This window comes from Cricetulus griseus (assembly GCF_003668045.3).
Source record: "Cricetulus griseus strain 17A/GY chromosome 1 unlocalized genomic scaffold, alternate assembly CriGri-PICRH-1.0 chr1_1, whole genome shotgun sequence".
Classification (NCBI taxonomy): Eukaryota; Metazoa; Chordata; class Mammalia; order Rodentia; family Cricetidae; genus Cricetulus; species Cricetulus griseus.
Genome location: NW_023276807.1, coordinates 154,287,982 through 154,315,042, shown reverse-complemented (window position 1 = coordinate 154,315,042; position 27,061 = coordinate 154,287,982). Strand labels below are relative to the sequence as shown.

Sequence of the window (27,061 nt, the reverse complement as noted above, 5' to 3'; positions counted from 1 at the left end):
ATGAAGAGGGTCGCAGCTCTCCTGCTGGCCTTAGCACTTGGGCATGCTCTAGAGCGAGGTAAGGTCCCCCTGGTGACTGACAACTATTACTATTTAATTTTCTAGTCTCACTTTAAAAACTGAAGAGGTAGTAATACAGAGAAGAAATGGTGGATATTTGAACGATGGAATGAAAGTCGGGTTGATCTGAGCTCAGCTGCACCATATAGCATTGGAAAGGAATGCTTCCCACACCGAACAAATAAGTGTCTCATCAAGACAGAGCCAGATGTGGTGGTGCAAGTCATCTCCTCAGAACTCAGGGGGTAGAAGCAGGAGGATAGGGCCAGTCTGGGCTACCTGAGACTGTCTCAAAACAAACAAAAAGACTCATGAAAGAATGTCGAGTTATATAGGCTTTCAATTATCCCTCACACATTGGACAAATAAGATCTATAATATAACTAAATACTCTGATATACAATTAAGCATTTCTCCCCCCCCCATGTTTATCCTGCCTGGAAGCATTGTGAGCTATTGGAGAGATGTCTTTGATCCTCCTTAAGGAATCTTACTCTTCAGCATTTGGAGAGAATTCAAGTTTTTAAATTACCTCTCACATAAAATAAGAAATTTTGGTATCTGTGTTACAAAATGATAAACAAAATAATGGAGCTCATTTCTCATGTAAGTCCCCCCTTGGAATGCAATGTTTACCTTTACAGTGTTTTAAGACTTCCAACAATGTTGGCAGGCTACATGACGCATGCCACATTTTAGAAACTTTGCAGCTTGAACAGTTTCCGTGGAAGCTTCAATTTTACTTTTCTGTTGATCTCTTAATCCTAGTTTAATTCTTTACTGCACAATTTTGATGTTATTTTATGTTTTACTATGAGTAATTTTATTTTCTGGGGCTTATTTTGTGATGCTTAAAAGGAAATCTCTTTACACCCTGCTTTGTCAAGTTAAGGTTTTTATATAGCACTCTCCTTTAACAGCCTCATGCAGGTCATCCATTTATAGTTATAGTAGTAACATATTTAACCACTGATACGTACCTTCCCAGTAAGTAATTATCACTTACTAATTATGGTACACATAGACTCAGTCTTGACTTTATCTTTCTCTTTTGCATTCTCATTTTTTTTAAAAAAAGATTTATTTATTTTTATTTTTACATGCTTGGATGTTTTGCCTGCATGCATGCCTGTGTGAGGGTGCCAGATTCCCTGAAACTGAAGTTAGAGGTAGTTGTGAGTTGCCATGTAGAATTGAATCTAGATCCTCTGGAAGAGTAGCCAGTGCTCTTAACCACTGAGCCATCTCTCCAGCCCCTACATTCATATTTTCCCATGCTATTTCTGTTACCCTGATTATGTTAAATTCAGTTTTGTGTTCATCCACCGGTACATGAGTCCGATATAAGTCCTTAGCTACAAAATCTTGGAAAAGGAGATAGAAGTGAATAAATGAGTTGAGTAAGTAGGTAGTGCCCCGGGGAGCCCTGAAAGCATCTGTGCAGTGGAGTTTCTGGGGAAACAGATAACCTTGAAAAACCCCAGTTCAGACTGAATCTCCAAAATCCTAAGTCCAGCAGTAGTGAGATCTTGGAAATGCATGTGCAGAGCACAAGTTGAGAGGAGTCCTGCTGACTCAGCTGGTGAGCACTTCCCCACCCCTCCACCCCTGCTCTGCCTCCACATCCTCTGCCAACAGGGCATTCTCCCATCTCTATTGCAACATTCACAGCAGCCATAGTCCAAGAGGAAGCAAATGTTAAAAAAAAACAACAACAACAAAAAACGTCAAATCAGTTTCCTCAAGGAACTTCAGTCTTACAGCCCATGACCCTGTTGGCCAGAAGATGCCCAGAGCCATGTAAAACACATTTACAAGGGGAAGCCACTCAGAATTTGCCAGGAGATGCTTCATTCACAGTTCCCTTCTATAACATCAATTGTGGCATCCAGAGCCCTGCTAGGAAATACTTCAGTTCCCTAGGCAGTAACTCCAAGTGCATCAGGCAGTCATGCTCTGATCCCTTGGAGGATGAGCCTGCCCTCTGCTGGTTAGAAGTGGCAGAGCATAGACTGGAGAATGCAGAAGGCTCCCAGTTCAGAATAGCCACAAATGCACGTTTGGAGGTGGAGATGGGAGTGGCGGTAGTTCTCTAAATTTGCCACATTTCGAGGGATCTAACAGTTTCCTAGAACACTGTTCCAAACACCATGTGCTCGAGACACATCTTGAAAACTGTTCCTATGGCTCACCATCAATGACTTCACTGTCTTCAAGGTTCTGATAGTTTTCTGTACACCTCGAGTGCTGATATCTTTGGAGCTGTCTTTGGAAACTGGGTCTCAATGATACCTGCTGCAGATGCCCTATCCTTTTCTGTCAGAGGGCACTTGGGAGAAACGGACTTAGCAAATCTGCCAAATCATGGCAATATCATAAGAAAACAGCCACCCACTTCTGCTGGCCCAAGACATGCACAGGCAGTTATTGTTGGCTGATCTACATTCTTTGCTAAGAACTGAAATGTAGGTCACAATGATCTACTGCTGTCTTTCCCCCGACCCTTCCCACTACAAAAAAAAAAAAAAAAGTAAAAGAACTAATGACACAGCTTTTGTAGTTACTAAGGTAATGATTGCCAATAGGAAAGAAACAACTTCAGGCTTTTAAACTATTTTACTCACACATTTCTACTAAGTACAACACCAAACTGCAAAAAAATGGAGGTTCCCTTAGAGTTGGGAAATGAACTACATTTCCTCTTCTTCCTTTTCTTTACAAAATAGCTCCAAACAAGTTAGAGAAGTAACTACTGTCATCATCAAAAGAAATATTAGACCCCTTGAAAAATCAACAGCAATGTCACAGTTCACTGTTGTAAGGCCCAATGCCAGGTATGCAGTCACCATTATGTACATAGTATAAGAATAAACATACACACCCTTTAAAAGATCACGGGTTCAATCTATGTAGGAAGAAGATAAAGATGTCTCTCAAAATAATACATGAGGTTTCCCCTCTGCTGTCTGCTTCCATCTTCTTGTATTACAAACTACCTCCATTCTACTTTCCATATACTCTCCTCCAGACACAGTGACCTCAGCCATCCCATGGTGTATATCTCTGCACTCCAGAACTCATCTCCAACTCTTCCAACTCCTTGGAAACTGATCCTCCAGATGTCCAGATGGCTATGGCAGCTTTCAGTTGTCTGATCAATGTCTACTTACAGTGAGGGTTTCCTATCACCCTCAATAGTACCAACCACTCCTAACTTTCATCCGCTTTCCCCAGTTCATCTTTCTTCTTACCATTCCCTACCTCACCTTCTCTCCAGCTACTCCTTTATTTATTATAACAAATGTATCATATAATTATCAGCATGAAATGGAGAACTAGATGTTATTCCCCACTGTAATTCTCTGCCTCGGAACACTGCTTAGTGACAATGAGTGTTCAATGAAACTTTTGTACAATACCACAAAATTGGACTACCAACCTCAAATATAGTTTCGATTATTATAGGAAAATTGAAAGCCAGATTTTATGGTTCATGCTGTAGTCATGGGATTCCAGCACTACAACTGGAAGGCTATGACAGGAATGAAATCAAATACCAGTATGGAATTTATGTTCTAGAAAAATTAACTGTGTAAGTGTCTACCATTGTTATCATGCTTACAATATAAAGTATCTGTTACAACACATTAGACTAAGTTCTATGTTCTTTTTTAAAAAGTCTTAAGACTTATTCCTCCATTGTAACTGAAACTCTTTGACCAATGACTCCATTCCTACCCGCACAGCCTGCAGCCCCTAATAAACATGATTGCACTCTTCATTTCTGAGTTTCACTCTACATTCCATTGATAGAATCATGTTACTTGTTTTTTGTTTTTTGTTTTCTCTGTTCTTAGCCGTTTGCACTTACTGTGATCTCAAGGACCATACACACTGCTAATTAACAGAATTTCCTTCTTTTATACAGCAAAATAACAATATATTGTGTATCAAGCATGCACTTTATTTATCCATTCTCCCACTGATTAACATTGGGTTGGTCATTTTAACATCTTAATTCTTATGATTATAATGCTGCTGCAGTGAACATGGAAATTAAGAGATCCCATCAATATGGTAACACCATTTCTTTGTTTCTCTACCCAGAAGTAGTATTGCTGGATAACACAGTACTACAGTTGCACTTTTAATTTTTTCACTATCTTTTTTCTCTTTAATAATCATCACTCTAACAACAAGTGTGAAATGGCATCTTGCTGTGGTTTTGATTTACATATCCCTGGTATTTTTCATGATACTAAGAATGTTTCAAATACCTGTTGTGATTTTTTCATATAGCTGCTAGAAATTGTTCATGTGCCTGTATTTCTTCTTTTATGAAATTTTATCTTTTTATGCTTTTTAAATTTTATTATTTGTTTCTTGCTATGAAAATGAGTTTCTTATATATTTTGGGTAGTAATCTCATATTTGCATACATAACTTTAAATATTCCTCTCACTTAGTAGGTTATCTCCTCATTTTGTTTCCTTTACTGTCTTAAATACTTGGTGGCGGAAGCGGGGTTTTGGGGGGACTGGAGAAGTGGCTCAGGATTTAAGAGCACTGGATGCTCTTGCAGAGGACGTGGGTTCAACTCCCAGCACCTGCATGGTGGCCCACCACTACCTATAACTCTAGTGCTAGGTGATTCAATACCCTCTTCTGGCCTTCTCAGATACCAGGCATGCACATGAGTACACAAACATGCATTCACAGTCCTATACATATAAAAAATTAATAAAAAAATACTTCTCATGCGTTCAAATTGTTCAATTTGAACAATTTCAATTGTTCAATTATTTTGCTTTGTATTTCCTGTTCTTTTGAAGGCATATAAAAACATCATTGCTCAAACCAACATGATGTAAGTTTCTCCTATAATTGTTTTTAGCAGTTATATAGTGCTAAGTCTTTTATTTGATTATATTTAATTTATTTTGAGTTACTTTCTGGAGTTATGAAGCAGATCATATGTGACTACCCAACAAAAGAAGACCATCACCACTTGCTATTTATGTCACCTCATTCAAGGTGTACAATACAGAAACACAACCTTGATATCCTCACTGGATAATGTCTTAAAACTTCACCATGAAGGGTTAATAAAGTGGCTCTGTAAAATTATATGTGCTGTGTACAAAACCATGACAGGCATCAAGACTTAGAAGTTTACATTAGTTCACTTAGTTTAGAAGTTTAGTTAGAAGTGTATTATAGAGAAGTTCCCTTCCTAATAATACCTTTCATAAAAATAGAAGCTTGCTTAAAGGGAATATAATTAGCACTAATCTTCTTTATAAGACTCATTCATAATTGCCCGATGTTATTTCAAGTCCTCGTATCTGCTGAGACCAAAGAAGTTCACTGAGAAATTAAGCCAACACTTTGTCCTTTCTAGTTTCCTGTGCCAAACCCTGCAGTTTGTCTTTTAAAAATAGAAGTGAGGGTTGAGTATGAAAAGTTAGAATGAACTTTTGAAGACATGATAATCATAACTAGAACTCCATAAAGGCATTTTAAAGTTAAATCTTTCAATATCATAAAGAGATTGGTGCCAAATCTAAAAGTGATTCTCTAACTCGAAAAAAACAAATACAATACAAAAGTTACACTAATTAGCAAACATAATTTTCTCTAAAAACATCTCACAAACGAAGATGGATTCCTGGGTGTAGAAATGGCTCAGCAGTTAAGAGTGCTCATTGTTCTTGAGAAACAGCAGAGTTCATTTTCCAGTTACAGGTGGCAGGTCACAGCCACCTGTAACTTTAGCTCCAGTAGATCTGACACTCTCTTTCAGTAGTATCTATGGGCAAACACATACACATTCACACATGAGCATACACACACAGACACACACAGACACACACACACACACACACACACACACACACACACACACACACACACACACGCCCCACCATCATCATCATTAACATCAATTTTTAAAGAATATTTCAAGTGATGAAGATCTATCCATGCTGCACACATAGAGTAGTGTAGTTAACAGTGGGGGTGAGCAGTGATAAACTACACATTTTACTACATTTCTATAAAGATGAAAGGGTATGCCAGGCACCAAATGTTTATTACAGTGCTACTCAAATCCTTGGCACTTGTACATTAGCTATCATCATGATGTTAATTATCTTGGTTGGGGTTGAACATTCATAATGTACAAATTTAAAGGTTAACAATATTGGGCATCATGAAAATAGAAAAAAATTGCACAATGAGATAGCCTACAGCATCCTGTAAAATATGGATCCAAGTCATTGTTATTCAAGATTCATTCCTTGTGTATGGCAAATAGCTTTCCTAGAAGGACAAAATCGGGTGTCAGTGAAGGTCTTTGTGATATCAAATAAACCCAAAGCATCTTTCTTTGTAGACACTGTACCAAAATTGGGACACTTTCATTGGCTCTTGCTGTCAGAACAAACACGCCACGGGGGTGAGGTTGCATCTGTTTTAGTCCCATTGCATCTCACATTTAGTGTGACTGCAGCGTCTGGCAGAGAGTGCATGCCATAGAACACATATGTGGCATGTAAGAAAGAATGAGTATTGTCGTATTTGTTGGAAGAGCTTGTGCTGTGCATAAAGCAATATGATTTCCCAGGAATAAGTACAACTCATTTTCAAAAGTCCAGGATTTGATGTGATTTACCAGAATGTTTCACAATGTAGATTAAATTGGACATGATGTTAAAAATTGTCAATGAAATTTGTAAACATTTAATAAAAAGAGGTCACTTTGTGTGAACATGATTTCACAAGAGTTACTAACTTCATGCCAATAATTTCTGTCACCATGCTGAAGTCCAAATCACTTTTTTAAAGTGATACATTAAAGAATAAAAATGTGATATTTGTAATTCTCTTGATGTATAAGTTTAACTAACTTTAAGTGAGTTTAATTAGTCTAAAAATACTTTTTAGGTTGGAGAGATGGCTCAGAGGTTAAGAGCTCACACTGCTCTTGAAGGTGACCCAAGATCCATTCCTAGCACACCTTCTGGCTGTAAGGGAGAACACACAAGTAATTGCCTTGAAGCTTCTGAGCCCACATGCTCTCTCTCACACACACACACACACACACACACACACACACACACACACACACACACACACGCATACAACCATTCAAATAGTAAAATAAAAATAAATCTATTTTTTTAGAAAGTATTCTACTAGTATGAGAAATCAATCTACAATAACTATATTACAAACCAATTTCAGCATTTATTTACTGATTTGTGTGTGTGTGTGTGTGTGTGTGTGTGTGTGTGTGTGTGTGTGTGTGTGTAATAAGGAAAGGATTAACATATCTAACTATCCACACTAGATATTGTCTCTTGCATAAATTAGTTTTGTCAAAATCTGAAAGATGATAGCAATGCCTCCATCTGTGGGTTCTTTTAGGTTATACTTTGTACCTTAATACTATGCCAGTGCCATCCATTGAGACTTAATTTGTGTCCTCTTCCACTCAAGGCTAAATGCTCCAGCAAAGACAGTTCCAAAATGATGTTAATTCTCACACAGTCCAATTCCCCACTTTCCTCTCAGCAGTATTCTCCCTAACTAAAGCAGTATACAATTCCTATGAGATACAAAACACTTGTGAGATACAAAACCGAACAAATATATTTTGGTTTACTCAAAACTATTGATTGGGTTAATATGTAACACTTATTTACAGTACCTTCTCATAAATACTACATTCCTGTAACATGTGAAATGAAACTGATCATGTTTAGTGAAATGAGAATTCTGAAATTGAAAAGGTAGAAACAAAATATTTCTCAAAATATGCATCAATAGCACCACACTTTCCTATAGAATTTACTATGCACATGGCTGGATTGACACAATATAAGTACCAACTCAAGTAAGATTAACTTGATAGAGGAAGTTTATTTAAAAAAAAAAACAGTTACTAAGTGTGCATTAAAAGGAAAAACTTTTTTTTTCCGAGACAGGGTTTCTCTGTGTAGCTTTGGAGCCTATCCTGGCACTCGCTCTGGAGACCAGGCTGGCCTCGAACTCACAGAGATCCGCCTGTCTCTGCCTCCCGAGTGCTGGGATTAAAGGCGTGTGCCACCGATGCCCAGCTAGGAAAAATATTTTTTAACAGAACTATTTTGTGATTTTTTAATACTAGAGGTTTAAGGGAAAAGTTTGCAACTAATACATGTGACTAATTTCTTATCTCTAGGAAGGGATCATAAAGATCACAAGAATATTCTTGTATTAAATATGGAACCTTGAATATTCATGATTGTTCAAACCCATTGCCATATTTTCAGTGACTAAAAAGAATCTCATGTTTTTCAAAATGCTACCCTTTTAGTTACTCATGAGCCATGATTAGAATAAGGTTTTTAGATTGATTAGATGACACTGTCACACAAGTACCAACCATTCTTCCTAATTTTGTTTTAGGGGTGACAACTCTGTTGATGTCCAAAAGTATAGCTCTTCTCCATCTGAGGACAATTATATACTGTATTCTTCTGCATTCCAGTCTTCAGTCCCACTGACTACCAGTAATGATTAATGAACATTTTCTGCCTTGCTTTAACCTTTCTGACCTGTCACAATGTCCAACCTTCCAAACTGGGTAACAAGTTTCAGTAGGGGACAAATGTGAAGGTCTTCAGCCAGAGAAGAGATTGTTTGCCAGGACAGTTTGTATCCCACTGACCTCTGGCCTTACCTTCCCACTACTGCATACTTGTTTTCAGGATTCAATGTCAAATAGAAAAAGACACCAGTTCTTGTATGTTTTCCATGAAATTTGGATGGCTTGTGTCTTTGTCCCTCATTATAAAAAGGCATGTAAGGCAGAAAAACTGTGAAGTGGAAGCCAGGGCTATGAAGGAGACCCTGTCTTGAAGAAGAAGGTTTTGACGTCTCTCACCTCTGACCTTTCTTATTCCATTGATCTATTTTGTGTGGTCCACTTCAAAAATGTACATTATTCTCATTAAAAAAAAATCTATTAATTCTAAAAATAATTTTTAAACACACAAATAAACTCCGTTTATATCCATCCATCATCAGTGTCGTTTCACACACACACACACACACACACACACACACACACACACACACACACACACATACACACACACACACACAACAAAAAACCCCAGCCATTTCCACCCAATTCCCTCCAGTCTAAGCAGAACTCTGAGAGGCAAGGCCACCTTAAAAATGAAGCACACTATTGCAATAACCTCTAAGATGGCTTCCCTAATATTTAAGTCCAGTGGATACATCACTTCAGGCTATTTAGAACTGAGACAAAGCCTTTCTATACTTGTTAACAATCATTCAAAGTTGTAGTATCCAGTGTGCTGAGAAATTTCCTGGCCTTATTGTTGGAAATATTGAGTCACAGAAGTAAAACCCTGATGGACTTTCAGGTATCCACCCTCGGACACATGAGTGTTTGTGCAAAGGGTCTTATAATCAGTAAGAAACTCAGTTTTAAACACAGAAAAAAAAATATGCCTCAGGAATCTGACTATTCCTGTTGCTCGAGTAGATTTTAGATCAGGTCTCATATTTTTCTCTTCATTCCCCAAATCCAAACAGGTCCTCTTGTCCTTCAGAACCCTGAACATCAATGTCATTGAAGGCATGAGATGGCTGGTTACATTTAAACCCAGGTCTTAAGTTCATGGATATTGAGGCTGCTTTCCCAGTCAGGCCTGTGATGGGAAAAAAATGAGCCTCTTCACTTCTTTTCTCTTCCATCCCCTTTTGTACTTCCCCAATATCTAACTACTTCTAATATCTCTTGGATATGATGCAGGAAGACACTGACAGGAGAGGCAGCAGCAAAGAAAGTGGACCCTGACTGTAGACATGTTCTGAGCAGAGGTGTCCACTTACATGTGTTTGTTTTGTTTTGTTTAGTTTTGTTTGAGACAGGATCTCACTATATAGCCCTGACTGGACTGGACCTCACAGAGGTATGCTCTCCTCTGTCCCGTGAGTGCTGGGATTAAAGGTGTGGTCTCCATGCCTGGCTTTTGTTTTCTTTTTGTTTTCTTTTCACATCTGTCAGGCATGTTATGACTCCCCTTGGCACTGATTGTTCAAAAATCACCTCAGTCTGCCCAGAGGTGACTCACGGTTGGCTGTCCACTGCCCTCCAGAAAGCCCTGTGGTTTTGTCATTCTTGTTGCTATTCTAGGGGTCAAGATGAAGATGCCTGCAGGCCCCCTTGCTTATTTGGTCTTATTTGGTCTGTCTCAGATCTGAGGGCCACTGGTTCCTACTCGCCACCATCATCTTTGTTCCCTAGGCTCCTTTACCTACCCCACTGCATTTAGATTTCTGGAGTTGAATCAGACAGCTGACCACTGCATCCCAAACTCTAGGGAAAACCTCAACAGGCTAGTGGTTATGAAACTGCTATCACTGTACCTGAAGTGTGAGGAACTAGTCCACACTATTCTGTAGACTATCCCTTTCCCTAGCTGAAGTCCTTATGGTGTCTGGGGTGGTAACAGAGTCAGGCAGCAGCTTTCTCAACCTCTGGCCTCTTCCAAGTTCAGACCTAATACAACTGGAAACTCACCTTGGAGTGGAGAAGCTTCTCTGTTTCCTTTTGTTCTTTGTCTTGTTGAAGACATAAGACAATAAAAGGGAAGGAGAGAAAAAAGGAGAAAGGAAGAGAGAGGGGAGAGAAAGAAGGAAAAGGGGGGAGAGAAAGAAGAAACAGTCCCTTCAGCATTTTACACAGACTGAGGAGGATACTTTTCGAATAGGTGATTCTAACTCACTCACCGATGTGTAACATCTGACTCATTCTTAGCATTATTTTAGCCTTTCTACCATTTTTCCTTGCTATATGGTAAAAGTTAATTTAAAAATCACAACATTGAGGCTTTTTGTGAGAAAATAGCTGAAAACATATCTCCAAATTGACTGTACACAGATATTAAGAAATGCCTTTACCACAGATCATGTTGAAGAGCAATAATATATGTATTATTCATTAAAAGGAAAAACACACCTATTTTCTATATCTGCTTTCTAGGCCGAGACTATGAAAAGGATAAAGTTTGCAAGGAACTTGCCATGCTGGGGAAAGATGACTTCAGATCTTTGTAAGTTGCAATATCTATCCATTTCTCTTGGGTACTTGACCAGAACAAAACTGAGCACAAGGAAACTTCCACACTGTCTAGAATGCTGCCCTGGTCTATGAGATGAGGAAAGAGCCTTGGACTGTGGACCAAGCAGGTGGAGGTCAGCTAGAGATGCCAGCTGAACTAACCATTGGTAAATTTAATGAATGTAATAGAAAGTAAATATAGGCTTCTGAGGAGAATTAGAAGTGCCCATTTTTTTTTGGACTCTGGAAAATATAAGCAATGACCTGTATAGTATGTTCTTTGGGGTAAACTCAAAATAGACTCCAGGCTGCTTTGATGGCAACTACAAATCCAGTTTTTACTGTATATAAGATGACTTTTCCTATAGCAAATGCCTGACGTGTAACCTCATACTCTCACTATTAGTCAAATAAAAAAGTTAATGTATGAAATATTTCTTTTCAAAGTTGAGTAGATATCCTATTTGGCATAAGTCAAAATTCCAAACCAACCAATTCAACTCCAACTAACATAACCACTTTTCCCTCAGATCACTAATCCTATACAGCAGGAAGTTTCCCAGTGGCACATTTCAACAGGTCAGCCAGCTGGTGAAGGAAGTTGTCTCCTTAACTGAAGAGTGTTGTGCTGAGGGGGCTGACCCCAACTGCTATGACACTAGGGTAAGTGTGTATCTGGCCATCTCTACCGTGGCCCCAGAAAAAGGAAGTGGCCTTTATGTTACCTATCCAGGACACTGGATTTCAAGCCACCTACACCTAGTTGTACGGAAAAATAAAGAATATTATTTATAGCGCCAGCATTTATTCCACTACTTAGTTCCTTTCACTCATTGTTGCTACAAGGGTCAAAAGAAAAACAATTGGGATAAAGTAACTTAATGACTTACTAAATATATACTGCTAATGAGAACTGTGTGTAGGATTTAAAATCAGGTTGGAATATTGACAAACCATTTTAAATCACTCTAAATTTGAACCTCAGAAATACAAACTCTTGAACCTCTTAAAATAATTTAAATACATGCTCTATAGCTTAAAATCCTGCCTACATCTTTAGTTCTATGCTAAGGTTAGGACTAATGACCACAGAAAAACAAAATGTTAGCTTCAAATTATTTGGGTCACTCAAATATTACTAGGCACACAATTTGTATGTATTTTTAGATTCTAAGTATTTTTAAACGCATGTTTCCTGTGTGTGTGTGTGTGTGTGTGTGTGTGTGTGTGTGTGTGTGTGTGTGTGTGTGTTGTTTTTCTCCTCTATAGCACTTACATAGAAATTGAAATCCTGAAGGAAAAAGAATTGTAATTCAAAGTATCGACAGTAACTGATAAAGGTGGAAATAAGTAGACGAAACTTTACTAATGTGGTTTAGCCCATATACAAATGACAATAAGTAGATTTGGCTAAAGGCCTCCACAGAAAGATCAGTGTCTGCTCAATACCATTATTAGAATAGATTCTATACAATGAATATCCTTACCCACTGATTGCTTTATTTGCCCCCCCAACCCCTCTGTTTTACGTCATTTCTTTTACCATCAAGTTCATCAATACTCATCATTTCAGTCTCATTCTGTACCACATCAGACTGAATATGCTTCAAACTGTCAACCACACTCAAAAGAACCAGTATGTTTTCATTTCATTGCCCTCCCCATGTATTTGCTGCTGCATGTCTTTCTGAGATATGACTGGAGCTTTCGAGAGAGATAACATGGACAGATTTTGTGTGACACCTTTATCCTACTCATTCTAAGCCTTCATTTATTATTTTGTCCTGTACTAATATTTGTTCAACTTCTATTTTCATGTTGGGATAACTGAAATCAGGGAAATACAGAGGAGTTTCTATTGAGATTAATAAAATGGAAAAGGAGATTGGCTGAAGACAGAGATGATTTTCAAAGGCAGATTAATTCTTAATTTCTAAGAGCAATGAAAAGAAGGTGTACATGAGAAATGATGAGTTGGTTTGACCGACTCATTCAGTGTGTTGCTTTCCTTCACTGCTAGGAAAGGTCTTTAGAAAATGTACCTTAAAAGGATAAATAATATATATCAAATGACTTTTCTTACATAAACACCAAAGTGACTTTCCCAAGTTATTTCTACTTATTTTTCTCTATATCTATTCTTTCATATCAATTTATTACAAACATCAAATTACTTCCAATTTTCCCCTACAATTTCTTTGGTGGTGTTCTGTCCTTCAGCATGAATGAGAGGAGCAGGGCAGAGGCTGTAAATGACAGTGACCACTGGTTTCCCGCACTTACCAAGGATAAGACCTGAAATGGGAACATAGATTTTCAGTCCCCATCTTTGAGCTACTCTGAAAGTGTTTCTTGTTGAGTAATTGTGATATAAAATCCTGCTACAAAGATGACAGGCAACTGCAACATGCAGGAAGCTAAAGCAAATCCTGTCAAGAAGTTACTCATTTAGGAAAGGAAGATGAAAAGGCGAAGGAAGGTCCACCTTGCTCTTGGTCTAACTGCAAAAAGCAGATGGGAGATGAGATGAGAGTCACTGCTAGAACTTCTCCAAGTGCTCCTCACCACAGAGAGGCTAAAAACCCTTCACTGAGAAACACCAGGCTATGTGATAAAGGTCAAATGACTGCAGCCTCCTAAGCAAGGTCCATTTATTAATGAAAGTTGTTTCATGTTCTACTCTGCAAAGTGTCATTGATTAACATAAACACGATTCTATACTTGCCTATAACCAAAATCATGCAACTTTACATGTTCGTAAGCCATGGTGTGCTACTTTGATTACTAATTAGAATTTTTAACTTACAAATTATGTATTATACTGAATGGAGACTCATATACTATACAGGTTTTCTCACCCCTTCTTTCATTCCAGACCTCAGAGCTGTCTATCAAATCATGTGAAAGTGATGCCCCCTTTCCTGTGCACCCTGGAACTCCTGAGTGTTGCACCCAAGAGGGCCTAGAGCGGAAACTCTGCATGGCTGCCCTAAAGCACCAGCCACAAGAATTTCCCACCTACGTGGAACCAACAAATGATGAGATCTGTGAGGCATTCAGGAAAGATCCAAAGGGGTTTGCTGATGAGTGAGTAATCTTTAGAAGTCAAACCACTACTCTTCTACACCAACCAAGATGCCTGCCACTGGGGGGGCAAAGGAAGGGCCAGTAGTCAGGCCTCATGGGAAGGGTTTCTCTCAAAAATAGAAAAGAAGGAAGCAAGGAAGATAGAAAAAAAAGGAAGGAGAGAGGGAGGGAGGGAGCCATGCAGGCAGGCAAAAATATGGGGAAAGACAATGCATAATAATGAAAATATAGTATCTTATATGCAAAGATAGAAAACAGCAATATTACTAGTAGGAAGTAAATACACACACTCTCCCAAACTCCCACACACTATCCCATGACTTGTTTTCCTACATCTGCAAGTGCCTGTGGTGATCCCCCTTATGCTAATGATCTTTTCATCATGCAGATATGGAACCAATTTTACTACTGTGCACATTTTTAAATACTTTCCAATAAGGCACGGAAATAAATGCCCTCCATCCCCACATATCTTTAGAAACAGCTGTGAGCATGACACATATCACCAAATGAACATGTAATGTGGACATTTTTTATTGTTTTTAATCTATATGAGAGAGTGGTTCCACTCTGAAAATGTTAATTTTGGAAGGTTATAAAATGTATATAAATGAATCTGGGCATAATCAAAAAATCCTGTAATGCCTTGGGGATTACACTGGAGGCAAAGGCAGGGGAATTGCTACAATTTTCAGGCTGGCCAAAGCTACATGCTGAAACTTTCTTTCAAAAAAGCAAAACAAATAAGGGCAAATATGGAGGGGGGAGATCCTCGTGATGATGAAAATATCTATATGCAAAGATAAAGGGCAATAAAATTAAAACTATTCATATTTTCATAAATATTTGTTGGTATGCCCATTTCTCTCCAGCCCTCAAAATGTTTTTAAGAGCCCCAGGAACTCATGCAGCTAAAAACCAAAATGACTGCTCTTGTCACATAAGTATACTACACATGGGAATGAATTTTTTAGGATAGTAAAATTAAATAGAAAATAAAGAGTAAATCCCCTAATTATATTCACTATCATTAATTCAACAAGCAGTTTACTAAGCAGCTACCATTGGTGATTCTTTTAGTGAGATAATAAATAAAATTAAATTAAAAAAACAAACAGATGGCCTCTCACTTGAAACAGACAATATGGGAACTAAAGAACCCATTTTTTTCAAAATAAATACATTTTTATAGTTGCCAATGTTACTGTTATTTCTTTAAATTCATAGTGATGTTGTGACCTAATGGGCTGGGAAGATGGCTCCATGAGTAACATGCTTGCTGTGTAAGCATAAGGACCTCGGTTCAAATCCACAAACCCCACATCATGCTGGTATAGGGCAAAAGCAGACAGATACCTGGGGCTTGCTGCCCTGCCAGTCTAACCAAAATGGTAAACACCAGGTTAAGGGAGAAACCCTATCTCAAAAACTAGAGAGCAATAGAGGAAGACATCAGAGTTCAACCTCTAGCCTACACACACACACACATACACACACACACACACACACACACACACACACACACACACACCACATAAAAACATACATACATACACATGATAGATAGATGATAGATAGGGAGACAGAATATAGATTGATGATAGATGGTAGATAGAATATATATAGATGATAGACAGATTAGATAGACAGATGATAGATATAGATGGATGATTGACAGATATGAACCAATGTAACATGCATGCTTTCTTCATCAAAATACTAACAAAAGTTCACTTTTGTTTTCCTACAGTTCATTTAATCCTTCCCATTTCTCTCCCCAGATTTCTATATGAGTACTCCAGTAATTATGGACAAGCTCCTCTGTCGCTTTTAGTCGGTTACACCAAGAGTTATCTCTCTATGGTTGGATCCTGCTGTACTTCTGCAAGCCCAACTGTGTGCTTTTTGAAGGAGGTAGGCTCCATTTACTTATTATACAGTTATATATTATTTTTCCTTCCTAAACTGGCAATTCTGTTAAATAATGAGAGAAGTTGGGATTTTATAATTAGCAAAGGTTTCTAAAATATCTTCATTGAATTTTGTTAATTGAAAAACATTCATGCCATTAAGGAAGTATCAACAAATTACAGTGGCTGGGACTCAGCATTATATTGATTTAAAAATTTCTATCAACTAAAACATCCCTTCCTGCTATTTATGAACACTGTATTCCATTGGTTTTGATTATCTAATTCTCTGTGTTGTGTTCTAGAGACTCCAGATTAAACACTTATCACTTCTCACCATCATGTCAAATAGAGTCTGTTCACAATACGCTGTGTATGGAAAGGAGAAATCAAGGCTCAGGTAAAGATTCCATACCATCTTTATGGTGAGAAGTTTGCTCCTTCACCCTGCACTCTGTAGCCCTGTGGAATATGCCTGTGAAGGAAGCTGTAGAACACAGTCCACTAAAGACCCCCCCACACACCCTGGGGCACTTTCTCTAGTCTTGACTTCATTCTTCTTTTACACTAATAAAGCATGTTTTGCAAGTATCACATATGTAGCCTTAATACAGAGGTATCATATACATTGCTTAATTAACCTTGGGTTACACTCCCATTAGTACCTAGGAATTTACTCGAAGGGTTTAGCATGTGATGTGAACAAAGATTAAGAGTCAAAATATTGCTGCCCTATTTTTAATAAGGAAAATTTAGAGATGTTTGTAGAATATCTCAACTATAGTAAATAAACATAAAATATATCAGGGCATCAAAATTATACTGTAAAATCATGCTCAATAAAAAGTATAATACATTGATCAAAGAAATCAAAGGTGATACCATAATGGAAAGGCACTCCATGCTTGTGGTTTAAAGACTTAAAACTATTAAAATGGCATACTAGCCAAGTGAGGTGATGCACACATACAATACCAACACTTGGAAGACTAAGGCAAGAGGTTAGTCATAAGGTTAAGGCCAACCTAGGCTACATAGTGAGTTCCAGGCTAGTCTGGTCTACATAATGAGACCCTGTCTCAAAAAAGTAATTTAGTAAATATTAAAATTAATAAATTAAATAAAGTGTTATACTATTTAAAGCAACTGACTAATCCAATCTCTTAAGTCATGATGGCATTTAAAAAAAAACTATTTGTTAATCAGCTTTTCATTACTGTAACAAATCCTAAGTTAATTATCCCATATACAGATATGTTTATTTTATCTTACAACTTTTAAGGGTTCATTCTACATACAGTAAGTTGGCCCCATTGTTTTGGCCTCTGGTGGCACACTGGGTAGAAACATCTGATAGTGCAGACCACTCACCACTCACCTCTTAGCTGGAAGCAAATGGCAAGATGAGGTGGAGCAGGGTCTACTGTGTCCTTTGGAAGTCGGTTCCCAATGACCCAAAGACTTCCCAGGAAGACCCATCCCTCAAGGCTTCCAGCACCTTCCAACACCATCACCTGAGTTCAAACAGCTCCAAACTTCAGCACCATCCAGAAATGTTAATGTTATCATAAGGGAACCTCAAAGGACTCCAGATAGACAAAACACTTTTGAAAAAAAACAATGAGGCCTAAAACAACTACCATGCCACAATAATCAAGGTAGTACAATACAAATATGAAAAGAGATATATAGGTCCCTGAGAAGAATAGAAGGCCTGGAACTAAACTAGTATATTTGGTCAAATGATTTTCAACAAAGGTCCTAAGAGTATGTGGCAGAGCAAAGACAATTTCTCTAAGTATTGAGAAACTAGATAGCTAAATGCAAAATAATGAAGCTGGACCCTTACCTTACACCATTAAAAAACTTATTAAAATCTTAATATAATATCTATAATTATAAAACTCATAGATGAAAACAGGGGAAAGTCTTCCAGGCATTGGCTTTGATGATGATTCCTTAGATATGATTATCAAACAGAAGAAAAGCAAAACCAAAAATACCTATAACAAACTTTATAACTTCTATCCAAAGGTTATAATCAACAAGGGAAGGAGCAACTAGGGAAAACACTGACAACCTGTATCTTTTAAGGAGGTAATACCCAGGATACATAAAATATTCTATAACACAGTGACAAAAGTGTTGAATTAAAAGTGATTTTATAAGACATCCAAAAAGATAGTGAGATGCCACATTGTCATTATGGACTGCTTTCAGCCCAATGTGTAGTGAAGATCTGGCTGAAAGAGGAGCTATGTCTCAGTGTTGAATATTTAAAAACCTTCACTGGAGATGGTTTAATCTTGAGAATTGCAACTTTACTATGTAGCACAGATCACACGGGCTGGTGTGCTCCATTCATCTGTTGATGCCAAAGACTACATTATTCTTCTCAATAGCAAGTCTATAATGAAAACTAGAAAACTAAGAATATGAGTTACCTAACAAATTCATTTTTACCTATCTAGCCATCTCATAAAACTAGCCCAAAAAGTGCCAACTGCTAACCTGGAGGATGTTATGCCACTAGCTGAAGATCTTACTCAAATCCTGTCCAGATGTTGCGAGTCTACCTCAGAGGACTGCATGGCCAAAGAGGTAAGGTGGTTCGCGTGATCATCGCGATACACAGAGAACTGTGGACTGACTGCCACACAGTCTTCTCAGCTGCTTTTCATGGGTGTTATCCTAGCATCCTCACATGCATTTACAAAATATAAATACATTCTTAACTCGACTCACAGATGAGGAAACAGAGTAAATGAGATCAGCAATTTGAAACCACCAACCAGTGACAAACTCCACATGCATTCAAGGACAAGATTCTCAGATTCCCAAGCCCTGCACTGTGCAGAGTATCCATTACACACACACATGGTTATTTAAATTTAATTGTAGTCTCCAGTATTATATTTAAATTGAACATAATTTAAAATTCAGCTATGGTATGAAGTCTTATTAGTGCTGACACTATCCAAGCCTGGTAATGTTTTTATTATACTTTGTATAATTTGGTAAGCATATCAAATTTTTTACTTCCTTAATTTGCATAATTTTCTCAAGTTGATATAGACTCGGGTAATTACATCAGATGAAGATCAATCTCCAAGGTCTTGTTGACATACTTAGCACAGATGCATTGTGCTGTGTAGTCTTTTTTCCACTACAAACACACAATTATGTGTATAGATGCTTTGCTACAATGACAAGGTATTGTCAACTGTATATATTATATCATTGCCTCAGGTGCATCCTATTTTTAATTAATCTTCAATTATTTCATTTGTGTTGGCTTTTTTAAGCAATGAAATGCTTAGTAGCATTATAGTTAAGTATTCTCTTTATCCTAATTATTTTAAGCATAAATTATTCTGTTTTTACTAGCATAAAATATTCAGTTTCAATATGGAGTTTTCATAAACATCATACATGTGCTCTCTCTCTCTCTCTCTCTCTCTCTCTCTCTCTCTCTCTCTGAGGTGAAATTGGACTTTATGTGATAAACTTTCACATATTAACAAACTCCCTTCCCAAGTAGTGTATCCATTTGTTTTCTAAGAGCAGTCTCACCAACATCTATAAATAACAATCAGGGATTGAAAACCTATGTTTTATTTTTAGTAATACCAATAAGAACACTAACTGCACAAATCCACTGTTCTCTTTGTAGCTGCCTGAACACACATTAAAAATCTGTGACAACTTGTCCACAAAGAATTCTAAGTTTGAAGAGTGCTGTCAAGAAAAAACACCCATGGACATTTTTATGTGCACCTACTTCATGCCAGCGGCTGAACCACTTCAATTGCCAGCCATCAAGTTGCCCACAGAGACAGACCTCTGTGGTCAGAGTACCACCCAAGCCATGGACCAGTAAGTAGAGCAGTATGTGAAGTGTTTCTGCCTCCACAGGGGACCAGACTGAGGGAAAGCAAGCTGTGCCTGTTTTCAAACACAAATCTCTTTATATGGCATCTATGGAGTTTAAGTATTTGTTACTGATTTTAAACCACTCCAAGTCTTTAAACTTGGATAAGGAAGAAGGAGCCTGTGGTTCCTAAGTCTGCCCCTTGAAATTACTATACATTGGCAAAAGGGGATTGGCCATTCTGACTTAGATTTTTCTTTAGCTGACTTGAGAATGGCAGCACTGCCTTACTTAGTGCAGAGGTGGTCAGTAAGAAATACATCTAGAAATGCAGGTCAACATAAACGTCATACACAGTAAAATGTTCCATACACATATTACACATAGTACACATCATGGCAACATAAGTGGGTATCATGTTATGGTCCAGTTTGACCATATTCTATTCCAAATCACACACACACACACACACACACACACACACACACACACACACACACACACACACACACCATCTAAAAGTTTAACCATTGATAACAAGTAAAATATAAAATTTTAGAATGTTCTTTCCTTAACAGTATTGATATTCTCTGCCAATTAATAAGATTAAATAGAAATAGTAAAACACGATCTTGTCTCCTCTAGATAATGAGAGCCAAAACAAACATATAACATGTTAAATATATTATGAATATCTTCACACTTTTAGCATAAAAATGATTTACACCTAGAAAAAATTGGTTAGAATGTCAGTTGCCTATATAAGAAAATAGAAATTAGACAAAATTAAAACTAGTATACATTTTTAATAAATATTAATTGATTTGATAAGCTCAAAAACAACAATTAGTTATGACCGAGTGGAAAACTTCGTATACATTTTTGTATAGAAAACTTGCTTTGAAGTACCCAGCTAACATTAGCTATGGGGAGAACTGTATTATATACTCACAAAGGACATGACCATATGAACATAAAGTAACATATGATTATTATGTTCTGTTGTATATATAATATATTACAGTTATTAAACCAAGCATTAATAAAATGTTTTTATGACAATACCATCTAATCTAAAATCAGTTTAAGGAGTCCACTTGTATTAAATCATTTTTTAAATTAAGTTAAAAGGACTTAGCAGGTTATACTTATTCATGTTATAAATATATGTATTTATTACATATATATTTACATGTAACATACATAAATATTACAATACTGATTGCAGAAAAAACATGCCATGAATTTGAGAAAGAGTAGGAAAGACCATCCTAGACACACAGGGGAGGACCTGGGCCCTGACCCAAATGATATGACAGACTGAAGATTCCCCCATGGAAGGCCTCATCCTCCCTAAGGAGCAGAAAGGGAATGGGATAGGGGTCAGTGTGGGGCAGGAGAGGAGGGGAGGGAGAGGGAACTGAGATGGACATGTAAAACAAGCTTGTTTATAATTTAAATAAAAAATTTTAAGAAAAAGAGTAGCAGAGACATGAGAAGGGTTATACAGATGAGAAGGAAGGAGAAGGATGTAATTATATTTCAAATAAAATTAAAATAAATTAACAAAACCCAAAAAGCCAGGCATGCCAGTGCATACATGCCTATAATCCCAGCACTAGGAGATTGAGGCAGGAAGTGAAGTAGGAGGGTCCTAGGATGAAGGAATGACTCTACTGTGAGTTACAGAATGAGTTGGGCTACAAAGTAAAATTATCTCAAATAAAACAATACAACAATCAGAAAAAAAAGATGTTTGTTCTGCTCTGTAGATAGGTAGAATAGTAGTAGCTAGTAAATGGGACCCATTTCTAATTCTGAGCTCCAGACACACGTTGAAAAGCATGCTTTCCTTTTCTACCTGACACCAGGTATACATTTGAACTAAGCAGAAGGACTCGGGTGCCAGAAGTATTCCTCAGCAAAGTGCTAGAGACCACCCTGAAGTCCCTTAGTGAATGCTGTGATGCACAGGACTCCAAGGCCTGTTTCAGCACTCAGGTACACTTTGCTAAGTTTCTTTATCAACAGTTGTTGCTGGCATTTTCTTTCCAGCCTTTTCCCACAGCCACTTTGTCCCAAATAAACACATGGACGCTATATTAACTATAAAACTGTTGGTTGATGGCTAGGGTTTCTTATGGCTAGCTCTCTCTTAATTATTAATCCATAACTACCAATCTGTGTATTTCTACATGGCCTTATCTTACCAGAGAATGCCTGGAGGTATGTCCTATCCTCCCAGTCTCTACATGGTGTCCCTCGTGGCCTCTCTGCCTACCTTTCCGGGAATTCTCCTGCTCTCCTAGTCCCACCTATCTCTCTGCCTCTGTTGGTCAAACAGTGTTTTATTTATCAACCAATAAGAGAAACATATATACAGAAGATCCCATCAAACAGTGTCAACCAAAATGGCAGACTGAAGCTTATGGATCAAGCCTGGCAAGCTTGCCCAACAATGCAAACACTGTCTATGGTACTTTTGTACTTACCAAGGGAAAATAGTCAAAAGAACATTGATACTTCATTGTGTGGGAATTAAATAAAATTAAAATTGCAGTGATCATTGAGTTGCATTGGAGCACCACCACACATGATGTTTATTCATCATCTGTGACCACTACTATGCAGAGTAGAATATCTATAATAAAGATCATTTATGACCTAAAAAGCCTAAAATATTTACTAACTGGCTTTATGAAAAAAAAAGAGAGAATGTTTGCTGATACCTGGTGCAGGGGCATGGAATTCTGATCTAATAGCCTCACCAGGACAGTGTTTTCATACAAGGAATGTTGATGTGCACTATTGTTTTTTACAGAGTCCCATATTGAAGAAGCAACTAACTTCTTTCATTGAAAGGGGGCAGGAACTGTGTGCAGATTATTCTGAGAACACATTTACCGAGTACAAGAAAAAGTAAGTGGCTGGTTTCATGACTTCATCCTTCAAATGTGTCTGTCCTGCTTGCCCAGTTCTGTGACTGAAAAGCCCAGGTGAAGATTTAGGGTGTACTGAGTGAAAGATAAAGAAGGATTGCAATTTTAAAAGTTTGAAAGGTAAGCAGAACTCTTTTCTGGAGTATGTCATGGGCATTAGGTGAGTGCTCAATTAAAACACAGCCTCAAGAATATAAATTATAAGTCATCTGCGGAGACTTGATTTAAAATGGAGACATGAGCACATAGCTGGTCAATATTTGTGCCCCTGGAGTTACCCACCAATGATTGCTCTCCAACAAGAACCAAGCTTTCGTGCTAGCCCAGTGTCAACCATCACCAGCTTGTGATCCTGATGAACCAAAAGTAAAAATGCGAATTATCAATGACACGGTACAACAGTTATTTTCTCAATTAAGTCGAAGAGGAAGCATTTCACTGTAAGTAGAAATTCACAATAAAATAATTAGCCATAAGAATGAAAGACATGGTGTTAGGTTCTTAGGGGGAAATCTCTAAGATGATGGTGCTGTTTTCCACTTTGTGTAAGAAATTTCCATTTTAAATCAGTTGAAATCTAGGACTCAAACACACAGATTCACAAAAAGATTTTCCTAAAGAACCCCAGAATAGGACATCTCCTTAGTGACCTCGATGAAAACATCTTTACCATGTGAAAGTCTTATGCTTGGGCGTGTTTTTTCCATTTGCCCCTTATTGCTCACCATGGGTCTAGCAATGTATTTGTTGAAGAAAGTAATAAACAAAGCTAGGTGGGCTACTACGAAGGTGAAGTGGCACCAAGATCATAGACAGTGTAAGCTGAAAAACATCAAGTCCTATCAACATATTGAAAATGAAGGGGTGAAATCCCTGAGTACAAGGGCCAAACGACCCCACTCCCATTTCAGTGCACGCATAATGAGTTATGAAGTGGGTGAATTGAGGAACAACAGAGAGGAAGCATAAAACTGAAATCAAAGTCTGTGAAGGACACATTTTAATGGAGCTTGGCATTTAATGTTGGAGAAAGGTGAAAAGCCAGGGAAAATAGAAAAAAGCCATCACTTATGTTGAAAATATGAGCTACCAGAAGGGGGACAATTGGCTTTCAAATTCAGTGGCAATTTGTTTGCTTGCATGATTTTGAACGAGGTATAGATTTCAATTCTAACCACAACATGCTGTAGTGGTCTTGCCTGTAAAGGTGGCCACACCCCTTTGGGCATGGCTTCAGGCCAATGGAAGAGGGAACCATAAGGTGAGGTCTCAATTGGTTGCTTGGTTCTCTCTTGGGTCAACCCATCCGGTAGAAAGGGCAGAGACACTCTCCTGCAGTTCTTTGTATTTTTTCTGTGTAAGTGTTCCCCAATAAACACCCATTTATCATTTATCTAGGGTCTAGTGAAATCATTACACCCTCACCTTCAACATGACTCATCAAAAATCCATTCCACAAATAAAGTTTCCTAAGACAGGCCAGTTTTTCTATTTCCATTGTACATGATATGAAATAGCTGTCATCTTGCTTACCCAATGGCCCTACAATACGGGCAGCGAAACCATACAGAGAACCGTTTTTTTTTTGTTTGTTTGTTTGTTTTGTTTTGTTTTGTTTTGTTTTCTCAGACTGGCAGAGCGACTGAGGACAAAAACACCCAATGCCTCTCCAGGGGACCTGGAGGACATGGTGGACAAGCACTCAGACTTTGCCTCCAAGTGCTGCTCCATAAACTCACCCCCCCTCTACTGCAGCTCTCAGGTAGGAAAGCCTCACCCTGCTTCTCAGTGGCAAGAGTATTCCAGAGTTTCTTCCCTCTTCTGCATGGTCCTGATGTGTGTGCACCTGACAGGCTTTCCTGGAGTGGTTGGTGGTGACCTGGTTGGTTGTCTCAGTAAGAAAGGAAGGGAAATAGTTTTCAGGTTTCACTCAATCTATAGGTTAGAACCCAGTCAAAGAAGCAAGTAACAGTGCAAGCATGAGAGTCCACTTTACATGGAGTCCATGCTGCTTTACAGAATTTTATTTCATGCATGTGTGTACATCTGTATGTGTAATAATACATATACGTCATACACAATTTTCAAGCAGAGTGATAAACAGAAATGCTTGTAGAGAAATGGGATCAGCTGGTATCTTGTATATTAGCTGTAAAATGCTACATTTAATTTTAGTATAATAAGAAAATGGCCACATCAGTTTATCTACCATGAGAATTACTTTATGAAGAATACTTTTAATGTTAAAATGGGAATCGTTTTATAACCTTTCTTTTAAACACTATCAGTTGGCTCTCATTCTTCCTTTGTCCCTTCCTCTTCTCTCTTTCCATAAAACATATCACCAAAGCTTCTACATCCTTTTGTACAAGAGATGACTGTGTATGGACTGTTTCCCTATTCACTACTACAAAGGTGTCTTGGTTTTCTCCTGTATTCCACAGTGGGAGACTATGCTGTGTTCTCTCTCTCTCTCTCTCTCTCTCTCTCTCTCTCTCTCTCTCTCTGTCTCTGTCTCTGTCTCTCTCTCTCTCTTTCCTCTCTCTCCTTCCCTCTCCCTCTCCCCCTCTCCCAAAAGACTGAGATGTAAGAGAAGGGATCCCTCTTTGAAGTGATATAGTATGTGTGTGTGTTCATGTGTGCATGCACATATATGTACTCTGGTGTCCATGTGGATGCACGTGCACTTTGATTAGGCTACACTGGCTGGTTAAGAAATTGCAACATCCCTCCGGTGTGCACCTCCCCAGTGCTGGGATTTCAAGTGCACCACCATGTCCAGCTTTGCACACAGGTTCCGGGATTCAAGTTCAAGTCCTTGTGCCTATGCGGCAAGTGCTTTACTCCCTACACTGTCTTCCCAGCCCCTTCATATACTTTCTATAGCATCCATGTTATAATTTTCTGCTTTTAGTCTATTATCTTCCTGTCTGGCTCAGTTTTATATTTTCTTCATCCTCTACTCACTACTTAAATTGCCAGTTTGCAGAGTTTGTCTTTGGTTGTCAAGTCCACGGCACATTTTCCTGAGTATTCTTCTCTCTGTGAGAAGTCTCTAAACAGCTGCCTCTAGCCAATACTTTGCCTCTCTGAACCATTGCTTATACACAATAAAGTCATACTCAGCAAGACCAAAATTCTCCCATCTGAAACCTTCTGTGTTTCACCAACTGATGATTCGTATCAGTATCATTTACCCATTGTCTCCAAATGAAAATTTAGTGATACTTAATTCCTCATCTTATTCTAAATATATCAAATCAAATCCCAAGTCCTGCCAACTCTGCCTTCTAGATATTCCCCAATCCCCATCCTATATTTTTCAACTTGTCCTAGTTTTCCTGTAGTCTGCCCCCAGATTACATCTTCACAATAGACCTTCCAAATCCAGTCTGATTCCAGTGCCTCACACTGAATCTCACATCTATGCTGATGTTACAATAACCTCTATAAAAACACAAGGTTAATATGTTCCTCCAGGGGCTCTTCATTGTCTTCATATAAAAGCCTGATTTTATTTTATTTTAACAATCAAGAGATTTTTATTCTTGATTTCTTCTGTACCCAGACCTTCTATGGCTATTTCTGTGCCTCAGTGAGACTCTCCCAAAGTACTTTCAACCTTCCCATTGTTAAATTTGCCCTGACCTCTCACTCCCACCCCATTGTGTGCAGATAATGACTAACCCAATTCCTATTAACTTCACCAGGCTTCAAGGTTAAGAGAAGTCCTCTAGGACTCCATGTGCACAGAGCAAGTTCCCCTCTTATCTGTTCCGTGTGTTCATTAATTAGCACTTCTTAAATTCAATTGTTGTTCTTATCAGACTATAAACTATGGAAGGGGCTATACAAAGCTAAACAAACAGGAAACATGGCTAATGGAAATTATAAGGCAAACTTACATTTTCATTATAATCTTATCCCCTGATAAGGTTTCAAAATGCTGAGCATCTTCTGCATGATCCAGTAGCCCACAAGTCAAATGCTTGATAAGTTACAGAACATTCTTTTTCATCATCAGATTGATGCTGAAATGAGAGACACCCTGTAG

General features: G+C 38.1%; 1 protein-coding gene across 1 annotated transcript; it reads left to right on the top strand.

Annotated features, from left to right (window-relative positions):
* On the top strand, positions 1 to 27,061 carry Gc (GC vitamin D binding protein). Its single transcript, XM_035453497.1, has 12 exons — positions 1 to 58; positions 11,123 to 11,192; positions 11,731 to 11,863; positions 14,076 to 14,287; positions 16,069 to 16,201; positions 16,503 to 16,597; positions 18,669 to 18,798; positions 19,871 to 20,073; positions 21,940 to 22,069; positions 22,890 to 22,987; positions 24,637 to 24,769; positions 27,032 to 27,061. Exons 1-12 carry the CDS (start codon positions 1 to 3, stop codon positions 27,059 to 27,061), a joined length of 1,425 nt encoding a protein of 474 aa, XP_035309388.1.

Coding starts and splice junctions, on each gene's coding strand:
- Gc (XM_035453497.1), top strand. CDS start 1: ATGAAGAGGGTCGCAGCTCTCCTGCTGGCCTTAGCACTTGGGCATGCT. Junction 59..11,122: donor TGGGCATGCTCTAGAGCGAG/GTAAGGTCCCCC, acceptor TCTGCTTTCTAG/GCCGAGACTATGAAAAGGAT. Junction 14,288..16,068: donor CCAAAGGGGTTTGCTGATGA/GTGAGTAATCTT, acceptor TTCTCTCCCCAG/ATTTCTATATGAGTACTCCA.